Raw genomic sequence first — 16443 nt, 5'->3', positions numbered from 1 at the left:
CTGCATTGCCCCACCGGAGACCCTGCCTTGTACGAGGCAGCTCAGCAGCAGCCGCCACCACAAAATTTCTCCCCCAGTTTTTTGCACTATACGATTGTAAGACGCACCCCTATTTCCCCCACAATTTGGGGGAAACAAAAGTGCGTCTTACAATCCGAAAAATACGGTAACTGCTAGAATGCCAAAGGCCTGCAATGCTGGAATTGCTGCAAAGGAAGCATTCTTTGTTTGATGAAAGCAAAGTTTGAAGGAGAAAATTATTATTTCAAATAATAATCTTTTTTTCGAACCTTATCGATGTCTGGACTAGATTTTAAATTCATTTGGCAACTCATTTGATTAATAAAAGTAAGAGTTTTCATGGAAAACACATTGTCTGGGTGACCCCAAAATTTGAAACGGTGGTGTATATACTGTGGTGTGACAGGTGATCGCGTGGTTAATGGGAGATATGTCACATGGAGGGATGCTCCCTGCGATGCAACCCGGAGTATTTTGCCTATAGTGTACATGAGCACTAAAGATGTCATTTAGTGCACTGGGTGCGGAATGTACTCCGTTTTGCCTGAAGATATGTGTATGTTCAGGACCTGTGGTGAAGTCCTGACCATGTGACCAGCTCATGTGATCCATACCTCACCTATGGGTGTGGTTACAGGGCTATGTAATTAAGGTGTTTGGCACATGTGAGGAAGTCTGGCAGAGTGTGGACAGACTTCCATGTGTCCAGGTGCGACACTACAGAGAGTGGTCTGTGTTCCAAGGAAGGAGAAGCCTTCCTGTGTCTGCGGCTGCAGATAGAGCGCTGCTCTGGACATTGCCCTGACCTGTGTGCACAGGACCTGAGGGAACACAGCCCAGCTAAGGACTGTTTATGTGCTGTCTCTGGTTTATGGAGTAATAAACCCTGTGAAATTTTAAAGGAACGTGCCTCATGTTTGACTCCCGCTGCACCTAAGCGAGTCCGAATCCTTACAATTGGTGACAGACTGCGGGCAGCGATTCCCAGGAGCACAGATGGTATGGAAAATCGTGAGTAATACTGACCGAGGTCAGAGGAAATGACTGTATGGAGATTTGTGGGATGCCTATGAGGAGAAAAGGTACCCGAGAACCTGTGTGGCTGACACCAGCAGGTAACGGACAGGAATCCGTGTTGCACTGACCAGAGTCAGTGAGAGACTGTGCTTGTGTTTTTTTTTCCCTTTTCCTCGCTTCTCTGCAAAAAAAAAAAAAAAAAATCCTGAAAGTGCTTGCTGTGGCTCAGTACGCTCACGAAGGTCTCGCAGCGCGGGGACCTGATGTTTTTTCTTTTTGGGATCTCCTATTTGAGCATTGGTAGCAGACGCTGTCTGTCTACACCATCCTGCTGCAGCTTTATTGCATGTGACTAAGCGGATACAGTAGTTGTGGCTTTACACAACTATTAAGGGTGAGTACCCTGTATTATGTCCTTATACCCATTATACCTGCACTGGTAAGGCCCTATGGGCGCGCTTTTGTGGTTTTTTATTTTCTTTTGAGGGCGACAAGTAGCTTCCGGTGGATCGGCGGGTCCACGAAGACGACGCAGCAGGAGCTGCAGAGACACCAGCAGCTGCTTGTGAGCGACGGCAGGAGCTGAGGCAGTGCCAGAAAGAAGTGGTGTCGTGCTTAAAGGGCCAGTACCAGCCTGAAGGGAAAAGAAAAAAAAACTGTACTGTGTGAACTGTGGCCTAAGAGGTTCTGCAGGACAGACATGGGGAGATCCCGAAAAGGGGTGGAGTCCCAAAAGGGGGCGGTGGCCCAAATCGGGGAGGTAGCCCGTAAAGGGGTGGAGTCCCAAAAGGGGGCGGTGGCCCAAATCGGGGTGGTAGCCCGTAAAGGGGTGGAGTCCCAAAAGGGGGCGGTGGCCCAAATTGGGGTGGTAACCCAAAATGGGGTGGAGTCCCGGGAGGGGGCGGCAACCCAAAGCGGGGTGGTGGTCCAGAAAGGGGCCAAGTTTGAAGAAGTGACAGCACTGGGTGACTCAGTAGGTACGTCTGGAGTACCGCAGTGTATGTGCAGGTCTTTTTCAGAATGTGGAATATCCTTTCCAGGTAGTAATGACGGGCCACAGATGTGTACAGTGATGCTGCACCGGGAAGGAGCCTTTGGTCGGCTGGAATCAGAGAATCCGGTGACTCTGACAGGAACTCCTCTCACTTTCTCTCTGTCCGAGAAAAACGTCAGGGTTCGCTGTAAACACGGGGTCACGGTGAACTATGCAGTAGACAGAGTAGTGTTTGAGGGGACCAAAGGTGGTGAGTACCAAGGGGGAGGGTTACCACGGGACTTAGTCTATGCCTGGGAGAGGGGCCGGGACTTTGTTTTGTTTGATGACGTTTGGTCGGACGATGGAGATGCTTCGACTGTGGGGCCAGCGGACACTAAGATAGTGACGGCTCCTGACGTAGACAGGTCAGAGGTAGAACTGACCGGAAGGAGAAGGACATCTGCCCAACTTACGGACCTGACGTCTCGTGACATGACGGATGGTGGGCTGGGAGATGAGACGACTGTGAGTAGCTCGGTCAGTGAACCAACACTACAGTGCCCCTTCTGGCTGGATGGAGAACGGGTGATGGGATTGTTAGACCCTGGGAGTCCGGTATCTGTGCTAAAAACCACTCCTGGACGTTCTGTGTCGCCTGGGACGGTGACGAGAGTGAATGGCTTTGGTGGGGACGATAAAGAACTTTTGACAGCATACCTCTACATTGACACGACTGAGAGTTCCACGTACCATGTAGTGACAGTAGACCCAGACTTACACTATACTATGGTAATAGGGCGGGACTTAGAAGCCCTGTGGGACTGGTGGACAAAAGGAGAAGTGTCTGTTGATATAATGTGTATGGGAGGTAATGGTGTGAAAAGTCCGCCTCCTAAAGTTGACAGGCCTAAGTTAAACATGACCAGAGAGAACAGTGCGTCGGCCCCACTTACGGACATGATGTCACCTGACGGGTACCAGAGAGAGACTGATAGTGGTGTGGTAATTAAAAAGAGTGGACCTGACACCCGAACAGAGAGCAACATGAACATTTCCCATGCGGTGGGGTGTGACACAGGTACCAGGCGTGACTGTAATATGTTATTGCCAGTAGCAACCACTAGGGCTGAAGACAGTGTTTGTCAGACAGAAGCACGAATCCAGTGTAATGACAGTTTGCACCAGGTAGAAGCGCACCTACGAGACTTGGAGCAAGGGCGCGAAGAGATGTGTCAGCAGCTGGCGAGGGAGTGTCTGAAGGTGGCGAGTCTGGAAGTCGCTAACTCCGCGCAGGTGGAGCGGTTGCACCACCTAGAGTCCGAGCTCTTGGCAGGCAAAGCACTGAGACAAGTGACTGAGCACAGAGTGGATGAGCTGGAGAAGGAAGTCTCTGAGCTCAGAGGTCACCTGTCAGCGTGTAAAACCATGAACAAGACCCTGTTGGAAGATATTGAGGTGCTCAGAGAGGCCCAAGAGAAGTATCAACAGGAGATTCTCAGGAGAGAGGATGAGCGTCGCTACCTGGCAGAGGAGCGAGATAAAGTTCTGCAAGAACTCAGTGGAGTAGGAAAAGGTCTTCTATGGGAGAAGTGGATGGGCGAAGACGTACAGCAGCCGTGCCCGCCTGATAGCAAGGCAGAACTGCCAAAGCCCATCTTGGAAAAGGGTCCTGAAGACTGTAAATCTCAGGAAGATGGTGAGCCAAGGGCTGCACAAGACAGTCATCCAATCGTGACAGATATCTTGAGGGAAGTGTCCGTAGGGAACCCAGAGCCATCTGTTCAGGATGAGAGCAAGTCCACGACCTTCAAGGTTGTAATTGATGTACCAGAAGACATGCAGGAAGCCTGTGCTGAGGAAGGTGTGCATGAGGCCTTTAGGAAGGCTATAGAAGCATGTAGTGTGATCTGGGCACCAGAGACGAAGCAGCTGGTCATACTGTCATCTAAGGAAGTCTCAAGGAAGCGGGTTACTATCCTGAGGGATATGCATCTACAATGCCTCCGCACAAGGCAGATGATCCTGTTGGGAAAAAAAGAAGCCGCTCGATGTCTAGAGTGTGCGAGGAAAGTTCAAAGTCAGCAGGGCATTGCAGAAGACATCATTCAAGTGCCCGGAGGTCTGGTGAGGAAAGTCATCGGAAGGTTTGGGAAAGTGATGCAGGACATGGTGAACAGGTCTGGCGTGATGAGAGTGAGGATTCCGGCTAATGACGAAACCCAGGACAAGGGTGAAGATGGGATGGTTCCATTCCTCGTTGTCGGGTCCATGGAGAGCCTTGGGAATATCCGGATGCTCCTGGAGTATCGCGTGTCATACCTGAAAGAAGTAGAGCAGCTAAGACTTGAGAGGAAGCAGATCAGTAGAGAGCTGGAGGAAATGGAAAGAAGATGGCCGCCTCCTTCAACTCGCGGTATAGAAAGGCAAAGAGGTTCACTTAAGACTGGAAGTCCTAAAGATGGAGATAAGAGAGTACATAGAGATAAATGGAAGGGCTGCTCTCGGGACCTTATAGACCTTAGGAGAAATGGCCAGCAGAGAGAGGACAGTAGGTGGCCTGATGGAAGAGGAAGTAGTGATGCCTCAGTTAGCTCAGAGCTGAGTGACCTAGGCAGGAGACCCTGTAGAAGACGTGGTGACAAAGAGTCAGTCCAGACAAGAGGTATGGGGGCAAGGGAGTCGCAACACCATACTGACCGCCAGGGATGCGGGTGGTCTGACGTGGGCCCATCTTTATCAAAGAACAAGACAGAGTCGGATAAGGGACGCCTACTGAAGAGTTCACTAGCAGGGCCTGACTTTGATAGACGATTTGACTGGCAGAGACGACCGAGAAGGATCTCTGGTCGAGTAATAGAAAGTGCCAAGCCCCACGGCTTTAGGCAGAGGAGGGGGATATGTGGTGTGACAGGTGATCGCGTGGTTAATGGGAGATATGTCACATGGAGGGATGCTCCCTGCGATGCAACCCGGAGTATTTTGCCTATAGTGTACATGAGCACTAAAGATGTCATTTAGTGCACTGGGTGCGGAATGTACTCCGTTTTGCCTGAAGATATGTGTATGTTCAGGACCTGTGGTGAAGTCCTGACCATGTGACCAGCTCATGTGATCCATACCTCACCTATGGGTGTGGTTACAGGGCTATGTAATTAAGGTGTTTGGCACATGTGAGGAAGTCTGGCAGAGTGTGGACAGACTTCCATGTGTCCAGGTGCGACACTACAGAGAGTGGTCTGTGTTCCAAGGAAGGAGAAGCCTTCCTGTGTCTGCGGCTGCAGATAGAGCGCTGCTCTGGACATTGCCCTGACCTGTGTGCACAGGACCTGAGGGAACACAGCCCAGCTAAGGACTGTTTATGTGCTGTCTCTGGTTTATGGAGTAATAAACCCCGTGAAATTTTAAAGGAACGTGCCTCATTTGCCTTGTAATGTTTTCATTTCCTGTTCTGTCCAGATGTCACTGTATCCCAGAATTCCAAGCGGAGGGAGTTCTCCGACCGCCATATTGAGACACCCAAGTGGTGGGTGTCTCAATATGGAAACTGCCTCTGGTACCAACCTATTGCGCGGTACCACCAGCGGAACACCGTCGCACCACACACTCTATAGACCGTACGCACCTCACACTCATGCAGACTCTTGCGCGGTACCACCAGTTTTCATGGAAAACACAACATTGTCTGGGTGACCCCAAAATTTGAAACGGTGGTGTATATACATATATACACACACACATATATTTTATAATATATATATATATATAATTTGCCTTGTAATGTTTTCATTTCCTGTTCTGTCCAGATGTCACTGTATCCCAGAATTCCAAGCGGAGGGAGTTCTCCGACCGCCATATTGAGACACCCAAGTGGTGGGTGTCTCAATATGGAAACTGCCTCTGGTACCAACCTATTGCGCGGTACCACCAGCGGAACACCGTCGCACCACACACACACACACACACACACACTATAGACCTACGCACCTCACACTCATGCAGACTCTTGCGCGGTACCACCAGCGGAACACCGTCGCACTGCGCCTGCACGAATTCCGCGCAGGTGCAGTTTATCATTCGGCTGATCCCGGCGGCAGATGCGCAACATGTCTACAGGTAGAGGAAGCTGGTCACATTAAAGGGGTTTTCCCACGAACAAAAGTTAATTTTAATAATTGTCTGTGTCTGACCGTGTACGGAGCATAACACATCTCCTGGGCCGTGGAGGAAGCAAAAGACAATACTGACATTACAGCAGGAGATCATAGAGGATTCATTTTGTGAGGTAACATTTCACTGACTGCTTTTAAACAATATTTTACCTCACAAAATGTATCCTCTGCGATCCCCTGCTGTAATGTAAGTATTGTCTTTTGCTTCCTCCCCTGCCCAGGAGCTTTGGTATGTTCTGTACACGGTCAGACACAGGGGTGAGAGAGACAGAGCAGAGGGGGGAGACAGCTCAAACAGGACAGCACATGAGGGGCGAACACAGCACAGGAAGGAGAGAGACAGCAGACAAGGGGGATAGCACATGGGGTAGACAGGTCAAAGAAGAGAGCACAAACGGGAGAAGTCAGCACATGGGGAAAGAGAGAGTGGATAGGTGGGAGAGCACATGGGGGGGGGGAAAATTCTCATCGCTGCAAAGCCTGCCCCCCATCGTGACATTACCGCCCTCCCGATATATATATCTTTTTTATATATATATATATATATATATATATATATATATATATATATATATTTTTTTTTTTTTTTTTTTCCCCTCTCTCTTCCCAGTTAACAATAAAGAGGAAAAAATGTAAACGTAAAATTAAAAATACACAATCTTTGGCATCAACGTGTTCAGAAAAGTCAGATTTGTGAAACTATAAGATTAATTACCCCAATCTGCATGATAAAAAAATATATATATTGAAATGCTGAATTGCAGGGTTTTGATTGCCACAACACCACAATGAAATGAGATAAGGAGTGATCAAAGCATGGTATATAGCCCAAAACAGAAATAAAAACGTCAGTTTACCATGCAAAAAAAAATCAGTCCTCGCACAGCTTCCTAAGCTAAAAATAATAAAAAATTATATTTAACTAGTAGAATACACGTGGCTTAACTCGCAGAAAATGTTAAATAGTATTATGACCCTTTAGTATTCACCTATGAGATGTAATAGGATGAATAGTAAATACAGAGCAGCCCTCACACAGTATTACTATGACCTGAAGGAGCTCACATCTCGGTAATGAAAACCACCTTGCAGGCAGACTTGTCTAGTTGGCCATAGCAACCAATCAGAGCTCAGCTTTCACTTTACCTCAGCAGCTTCAGTGATGAAAGCTCCCTGTATAGTAAGCAATAAGACAATCTTACTATGAGACATTTTTCACCTGACCAATAATGCTGCTCCGTAATGTTCGTCCGTGTGTGTAGGGTGCATCCATCTGAGTGTGTTTGCGTGCGTGCGTGTGTGGTGTGCATGTGGTATTTGTGTGGTGGTGTTTGTGTTGTGTGTGTCGAGTGGTCTGGTGTTTGTGTGGTGTTGCGATTGTAGGTTGGTGTATGTGTGCTGTCTGTGTGATGTTTGTGTGTTGTGTGTGGTGGTGCGGCCCCTTCAGCAGCGACTCTTTGGCGCCATCACTATAATACATCTGTCAGCCACAACTATTGTTTTCCCCTCAGCACTTTTACTTTCACCTTCACATTTCTCCATTATATGTACAGGGCCTAACTTCGGGGGCTCCAATCTCATGAAGGGGGAAGCTAGCGAGATGTAACATGTGCAGTATTTTGCTCCTGTGGGTGTAGAGGGGGTGTGCCAAATTTCACCCACATCGGGCGAGACCTGTGGATTTGTATAGAGCGGGCTACTACAGATTTTGAGTTTTATAAATATATAGATAAGTAACGGCATTGAAAAACGGGAACGAGCTAATTTTTAATTTTAGAAAGAAAAACACACAAATTTTATATATTTTTTTCACCACTTACGTAAAAAAAAAACCTGCAAGGTTTTGAATTGTTATAATCGTATTGAACTGGACAATCATATTTCCAAGTCACTTTTACTGGAGAAAATAACCATAGGAATAACTCGCTTGGCCCATGCGAAATTTTCACACATTGGTCGTCGGGGGCGCAGGCAATTTCAGAAAAAGCTAGCTGGTCAAATGTAATTCTATTTCATGAGATGATGGCTCTCTTCTTGCTGAAGGGAGCAATTTTACTTTTCAAATGGTGTCACATTTGTGTGTGGGGCGAAGTAATCAGTGAAAAAGCAGTGCATGTTTACAAATGTGTTTGCATATGTGACTCACCATTTGTGTGTGGGGTGAAGTAATCACCGAAAAAGCAGTGCATTTATACAAAGGTATTTGCATATGTGACTCACCTGTAGTAAAATGTGTAATCCTCCAATGTGCCTGAAATATGCTGGGCAAGAACTCGAGCAAGCTGGAAAGACCCCAAGGCAAATGTTTGGATTTGTTTGTGATGTCTGTAAGCAGCTTTGTGGTAGTGTGCTGCCACCTGCAGGTAATTTGACTTTTCAAATGGTGTATCATTTGTTTGTGTGGGTAGAGTATGAACGGAGTAAGTGTGCAATTCAATAGGCAGTGCATGTTTACAAATGTGTTTGCATATGTGCCTCACCTGCAGTGAAGTGGACAATCCTCCAATTTGGCTAAAATAGGCTGGGCAAGCAGTTCGGCAAGCTGGAAAACCCCCAAGGCAAATATTTGGATTTGCTTGTGATGTCTGTAAGCAGCTTTATGGTAGTGTGCTTTGGGGTACTGTGGTGTCACCTGCAGGCCATTTTTCCTTACTGCAGGTTTATGAAAATTAATTTTGAAACTGTATTTTGTGACCAAATCGTGGATGTGTGGTTTGTCTGGCTATTTTCTTGCTGAAGGGGGCAAGTTTACCTTTCAAATGGCGTATCATTTGTGTGTGTGGGTGCATAATGAACGGGGATACAAAGGAATCACCGAAAAACAGTGTTTAGAAATAATACAATAGATGGTGATGAGGGGGCACGTGCTATGTTGACGATGTAGTACATTTATTCAGTTAAATGGCGTTGGAGTCAGCACGTGCGCATACCGCAACCTGTGGCACCATTTTATTGTAGACACGGTATGTGCGAATACGCTGAAATATACGAATAAAAATGCTCGCCACCCGAGTGTAAAATCGGTTCAATATCTCTCTCTCTCTATATATCTCTATCTATATATCTATCTATCTATCTATCTATCTATCTATCTATATATATATATATCTATCATGCTGAGATCATGGTAGCACTTGAAGTGGTCTCCTCCACGGCACACACCTTTTCCCACAGGTTTGGAGCTTAGTGACAATTACGGTACTGGGGTTGTGGGTTCAAATTCTCCCCTTTTTATCTGGTTTCAGGTGTGATTAGTTTGAAGAAATAGTTAAAATAAAAACATGCAAAACAAATCCTATTGACAGCTTAAAAAAACAAAATAGAAAATAAAGAGAATTGCTATGACTGTAAAAATTGCACATACTAAAGTGGCTAAACTGTAAGCGTAGGAGGATCCCTTATAGATCAGTGACTGGCCGAATGGAAATAAGAGCTGTGTGTGGCACAGGTTGAGGATCGGTAACACAACACCAGCCTGACCCTCTCGTCATTACCCAAGAAACTACAGGAACAGACTAGCTCCATTCAAATGGATTTGGCCACTTACGGAAACTGCTATTTTGCCCAGGATATCCTCCGGGATGGTCATGCCTTTGTCTATCACGTTCTTGTAGAATTTGTCCAGTGACGTGTCCATCAGTTCCATGCAGATCCAAACATCTCCCTACAAACACAGAAGGAATATCTAAAATTTCTCACAGATATATGATGAACATGAAGAATTCGGGGTCTCGACACTGGGAGAGATGGCAATCAAATACCCATGTAGATAGGTGACCATGAAGAACAGGCCGCTCCCTAGATCAACTCAATGTACTGCTAAACAGCCCATCTAACCAGGGCTGTGGAGTCGGTAAGCCAAACCCTTACACCGACTGAGTCCACGACTCCGACTCCAACATATATTGCTTATATTTAAGTGAAAAATTTATTGTTGTACAATGTGAACATCATTTTTATGATAACAATAATCAAGATATTTAGATAGAACATAATATATATTTATTGGAATACAACTTTAGAACACAAAAAACTGTAATAAATTGTAAATATGTAATACACTATGTAATATCAATTACATATAGTGGCAAGAAACAGTTTTCAACAAAAACATAAATAACTAACTAAATAACATTTGTGCAGTCTATGAATTTGTTCTAAGAAATAGAATTGCCTCCATCAGATCCTCCTTCATAGATGACCTCACATCTGACCTAATAATTTTAAGGCCAGAGAACAACCTCTCTACACTAACTTGGGTTGGAGGCAAAGCAGTGACCACATGGGCAACATCTCTAACAATTTCCGGGTATAAAGGAATTGCCTCATGCAGTCAGTTTTGATGAACGGTTGAATTTTTCTATTTCTTTAAGAGCAAGTGAAACATTTTGCTGAAATATGGTCAGTCTTCTTGCTATAGGAGACGGAGTGAAAGCTTTTTCCTTGTGGCAATCCAAATACTTGTCAAAGTCAAACTCCTCATCTGTTGAGGATGAAGATATGGCAGCTGTAGCACTGGCAGGACCCAAGTCCTCTTGTGCCTGGCAGTCCTCCTGTAGGCCACTCTTCCTAACTGCTACCTCAGTCAGAGCTTCTTTTCCTTTAATAAGCTGTTGATCATCAAGCAGTATAAGATGACTTGGGTCCACATAAACAGATGCCAGAAAAATTTTAATTTTCCAATAGCTGTGTTTCTCTCCATTTCATTGAAGCAGAAATGCCATCTGCGAGTAAACCTCCTCTTTGGGACAGGCAAAATAGCAAGTTCTTCCACTCCCTTATGAAAATGCCAGGAGTTAAATCCTCAGCTTGTAATTTTATAGTCACGGTAAATGGCTGATTAAGCAATTCCTTCAGTTCAGCCACCTGTGTCCATTGACCTTCATTTAGGGTTTATCACTTACTGAACTCTTCTGGGTCAGATTTTGATAAAAACCCTGTTTTCACGGTTGTAAATGTAGCAGCGCTATGAAAGCTGAGCTGTGTATAATCCCCACACCCCACTGATTGGCAGCTTCCTGTGTACACTGTGCATGGTCAGAGAGCTGAAAATCAGAGGTGGGGGTGGGGGCTACACAGACTAGCATGACTGGCCTGCATGTGACACCTAGTCCAGAAGTGATAATTCCTTGCTGGTAAAACAGTGATTGTATTGCATCTACAACTCACAGCTTAATAATTGACACATTCTTGGAATAAGGCTCTGTTGCTCTATATTATGCTGTCCTCAGATTAGCAAAAGCCTGCAGCCAGATTCCCCCTAAGTCCAAGTGTTTGACATTAAAGTTTTCACTACGAGCATGCCAAAATATCGTACTTCAATCTTTGCAACAGAGGCGCAAAAATAAATATATATTATATATATATATATATATATATATATATATATATATATATATATATAAAACCTCTTTAAATCATCTTAATTCCGGAGTCATACCTCTCTAAATAACGCTCCATAAAACGTGACCGTGAAATCACAGTCTACTGTGCGCATAGATATATCCAGATCCATCAGAAGTCTCTTATGTTCCTGGCTGTTCACGGTGGCCCGGATACGCTGCAGAGGAGAGAACAGAGTTAGGTGAGGGAAGAGAGCAGCTCCTAAACCAGAAGGGGTTCATTTACAGAACTAGAATGCCCCTTTAAGAAATGGACAAGCCAATAACCTTTTTCACAAGCAGTACGTTATATTCCAAGAAACCAGTCTACCTCTACAGATTTATGTTAAATGGGTGGTGCAGGTTTACAAATACAATCCGGGGAGGTGCCAATGGGTTACGATCACACCCGGGGTACTACTAAAGGACCCCTTTGCCGCCATCTTGCTGCTGTTATGAAGTCCTGCAGGTCAAAATCGCCATGTGAAGAAGTAAAAAAAACCTATATATTACACATCTATATGTGAGGAGCGAACATGCTTGGATAAGGTTCTATCCCGCATGACTGGGTGCTCACAGTGTTTTCAGCTTGATCGATTAATATGTTCGAGTCCCTGGGCCTGCCTGTCATCATATAATTATAAATATTCTGTATTGTTGCAAGCGTGAACGTCTGGCCTATCATAAAATAAACCCATTTTGTGAACACCCTAAAAAAAATAGATATATTGTTAAAAGCCAGAATTGCAATGACCGCTCACCAGACCAAAAAAAAAGGTTAAGAGTCTCAAAAAACAATACGAACCAAATTTATTCAAGCTATTAATTATTTGGAAGCAGCAAATTATATTAAAAAATATACACTTTTTGTACTTGCAGTTAAATCCCTTTCTTATTGAATACATTGGGGGACACAGTAAATGTGGGTATAGGCCCTGCCACTGAGTAAAAATAAGGTGTTGGCTTTGGCCAGTGAGCTATACCGCCTGCTGAAGCTTAGTTTTTTGCCAAGTAGAAAACCAATAAAAATATGAAACAAGCAAGAACCAACACTACCTGAAGAGGGAAAAAGAATGATGCTCAAAGACGATCGGAACAGACCCTGGTAAGGAAGGAACACAGAACAACAGGGTGGAATCTGTACTTCCCCTTTAAGTATGAAACAAGAGATACGGTGCGCAGGGTGGATAAAAATCAATGTTTTTTTTAAAAAAAAATAAAAAAAAAAAATCGGATTTTTTTGATTTAAATCGGATTTTTTTTTATTTAAATCGGATTTTTTTCAATAAACTGCTTTTTGAGGAAAATATTTTACCATCCAAAGGTTCTTCCATCATGAGATAAAGCTGAGTTGTTTAACTCAGTAGAATAAAGGCTGTATATGTGTAACATTCACAATGCCATGTTCTTCCAGAGGTTTCTGTAGGATTAGTGGGCAGTTTCTCTCCTATATTATCACAGACGCTCGCTTTACGCCACAGACAGACAAGTCTGGATCTGTTTGGGGGTACGATCTGAGGTTTATTACATTCTTTCCTTATAATGGCAGCAGGCCGTAAAAGAGACCCAGTTTGGGAATATTTTAATGAAGCTCCTTCGCCTATCGGTAAGGCAGGCATGCGTGCAAAATGCAAACGATGCAACAAAGAGATGCAAGGCCTGGTGGCGTGAATGAGGCAACATCATGAGAAGTGCGGTGATGAAGATGACCAAAGAAACACTTCTGAACAGGCAGGATCTTCAGGTTGGTAAACATTTTTATTGAATCCTATTTCTAAAGACTGAACTGTCATGTGTGAGAAAAGCCGGATTACTTACCGGTAATGCTCTTAATGAGTCCACGACAGCACCCACTGGAGGTATCGGATCCGCCCATTTGGAACAGGAAACCCTACAGGAAAGATAAAAGGGGCGGTCCGCCTTTCCTCCTCAGTTTTACGTTTCAGAGTACCAGAAGGACCGCCAAGGATTAGGCAATGTTCTCTTATTTTAACATCTTTCTTATCCATTATTTGGTTGATATACTTTAACTATTGATATCTTTAGGGAGGGAAGTGAGCGGGTGCTGTCGTGGACTCATTAAAAGAGCATTACCGGTAAGTTATCCGGCTTTTTACTCTTCGCCACAACAGCACCCACTGGAGAGATTCCAGAGACCATCACCTGGGTGGGACCACCGTGCCAAGGACAGTCCTGCCAAAGCTTAAGTCAGAGGTTGATGAAAGATCAAGTCTATAGTGGTTATAGAAGGTAGAAGGGGATGACCAAACTGCCGCCTTACATATAGTTTCAATCGGAACATCTCCCTTTTCCGCCCAAGAAGTTGCCATTGCCCTGGTGGAATGCGCCCTGATGTTCCCTGGAGGATCTTCGTTTTTTGCGGAGTAGGCTAAACGAATGGCCTCTCTGATCCACCGGGAAATGGTGCTCTTCGTGACTCCATACCCCTTCTTACAGCCCTGAAATGAAACAAATAGGGCCCTACTCTGCCTCCAACTGTTGGACCTCTCAATATATTTTAGGACAGTTCTTTTGACGTCCAGAGTATGGAACTTCTGCTCTTCCGGGGTAGAGGGATTTTTATAGAAGGTTGGGAGGAGTATCTCCTGAGATCTATGGTATTTTGTTGCCACTTTTGGCAGGTAGGCAGGGTCTGGTTTTAATACCAATCTGTCTTGGTATTCTTGAAAAAAAGGTGGATCTATTGACAAGGCCTGGATATCCCCCACTCTTCTGGCTGAGGTCAGTGCTACCAAGAGGGCCATTTTAAGTGCTAAGTATTTGAAGGGTATTGTGTCGATCGGCTCAAAGGGGTCTACCGTTAGGGCGTCTAAGACCAGATTTAGATCCCATGTAGGGACGGAGGGTATGTGGATTGGAGCTATTCGTTCACATGCTGTAATGAATCGAGTTATCCACTTTTTGCCTGCTATATTATGGCCATATAGTGCTCCTAATGCCGATATTTGTACTCTTAGCGTATTTACTGCTAAGCCCAAGTCTTTCCCTTTCTGCAGAAATTCCAAGATTGGGATTATCGGAACTTCTGCTGTATGAGGTACTGTATGGAATTGAAGAAATTTTTTCCATATTCTAGTGTAAATTTGGGTTGTGGACTGTTTTCTACTTTGTAGTAGTGTAGTAATTAAAGACTCAGAGAATCCTCTTGTCCTCAATAACTGCCTCTCAAATTCCACGCCGTCAAGTGCAAGCTGAGCACTTGAGGGTGGAAAAAGGGGCCTTGGGAGAGTAGGTTGGGAGTCGAAGGAAGGACCCAAGGATCTGTTATTGACATAATTTGCAGCCACAAAAACCACGGTCTTTTTGGCCAGAACGGTGCTATTAAGATTATCCTTGCTTTGTCGTCTCTGATCTTCCGAATTACTTGAGGTAGGAGGATCAATGGAGGGAACGCATACGCCAGGTTGAAATTCCATGGAGCTAGAAGGGCGTCTAGTATGTCTGGGTGATCTGATGGAGATAGGGAGGCAAATGTTTTTTTTGCCTGTTCTCCTTTGTGGCGAAAAGGTCCACCTCGGGTTGTCCCCATAGGGCTACTATGTCCCTGAAGACCTTCTGATTGAGGCACCACTCTCCTTGCCGTAGAGTGTGTCGGCTTAGGAAGTCTGCCTTTTGATTGCTCTCGCCTCTGATATGAAGGGCCGAGAGGGACAAAAAATAGTTTTCTGCTAAGTTTAAAATTCTTGCCGCTGAAGACATCAGAGTCTCTGATCGAGTCCCTCCTTGTCTGTTTATATAGGCCACTGTGGTGGTGTTGTCCGATAGGATCCTGACATGCTTCTGTTGGAGCTGCGGAAGGAAGTTGTATAGAGCATAGAACACTGCAGTCAGTTCTTTTAAATTGGATGAGTACTCGCATTCCTCTCTATTCCACCTTCCCTGATGAAACCCATTCTCCATGTGGGCTCCCCAGCCCTGGGGACTGGCATCGGTGGTTACGATACAGGATGGAACTATAACCCATGGAACTCCTGAACATAAATGGTCATCATCTAACCACCACTCTAGAGAAGTCAAGACTTCTTGTGACAGGGTTATTTTGCTCTGTAAATGACCACTATGTCGCTTATCCTCTTGGAGGATCTGGTGTTGTAGTGTACAGACATGGTACTGGGCCCACCGGACTGCCGGGGTGCAAGAATTTAGTGATCCTAATAGTGACATTGCTCCTCTCAAGGACACACGTGGTCTATCTATAGCTGCTCGTATTTTTTGTTTCGTGAGGGTGATTTTTACCTGAGGTAGTAGACATCTCTGGGTCAAGGAATCTAGTTGAAATCCTAGAAATGTCTGGAGAGATTGTGGATCGAGTCTGGACTTTTGGATATTGATGATCCAGCCAAGGCTCTGAAAAGAGGAGATTGCGTCAGTCACGCGTTCGGTACATTGTTTGACTGAATTCCCAATTATTAGGAAGTCGTCTAAATACGGCACGATCAGTGTGTCCTTTTGGCGAAGGTAGGCCATCACTTCTGCCATCACCTTGGTAAATATTCTTGGTGCCGTGGAAAGCCCGAAGGGCATGGCCGCGTATTGGAAATGACGAATCCTGCCCTCGACTTCCACTGCGACTCTTAGGTATTTCTGGAATCTATTGTGAATAGGGAGATGATAATAAGCATCTTTTAAATCAATCCCTGCCATTACGCAATTTGGGAAAAGAAGCTTTATAGTGGATCTAATTGATTCCATTTTGAAGTTATAATTTTTTATAAATGAATTAAGCTTCTTTAAATTAATAATGGTTCTAAACGTACCGTCTGGTTTAGAAACCAAAAACAGGGGAGAGTAAAAGCCTCTACCCTCTTGTTCCTCAGGGACGTAAACTAAAACTTTTTTAGCTAGTAGGACTCGAATC

General features: G+C 44.9%; 1 protein-coding gene across 2 annotated transcripts in view; it reads right to left on the bottom strand.

The window, feature by feature from the left end:
* Window positions 1-16443, bottom strand: part of MAP2K6 (mitogen-activated protein kinase kinase 6) — a 152056-nt gene that overhangs the window by 64033 nt on the left and 71580 nt on the right. For both annotated transcript variants that reach the window (XM_073559978.1, XM_073559972.1), the window contains exons 5-6: window positions 11624-11743; window positions 9731-9847 (exon numbers count right to left, since the gene is read on the bottom strand). In XM_073559978.1, the coding sequence (XP_073416079.1) occupies window positions 9731-9847; window positions 11624-11743 (237 nt within the window). The remainder of the gene's footprint in view (window positions 1-9730; window positions 9848-11623; window positions 11744-16443) is intronic.

Source organism: Dendrobates tinctorius, unplaced genomic scaffold (genome assembly GCF_039654945.1).
Source record: "Dendrobates tinctorius isolate UK_male_01 unplaced genomic scaffold, ASM3965494v1 ptg000014l, whole genome shotgun sequence".
NCBI classification, from domain to species: Eukaryota; Metazoa; Chordata; class Amphibia; order Anura; family Dendrobatidae; genus Dendrobates; species Dendrobates tinctorius.
This window is presented reverse-complemented; position numbering and strand designations above follow the sequence as displayed.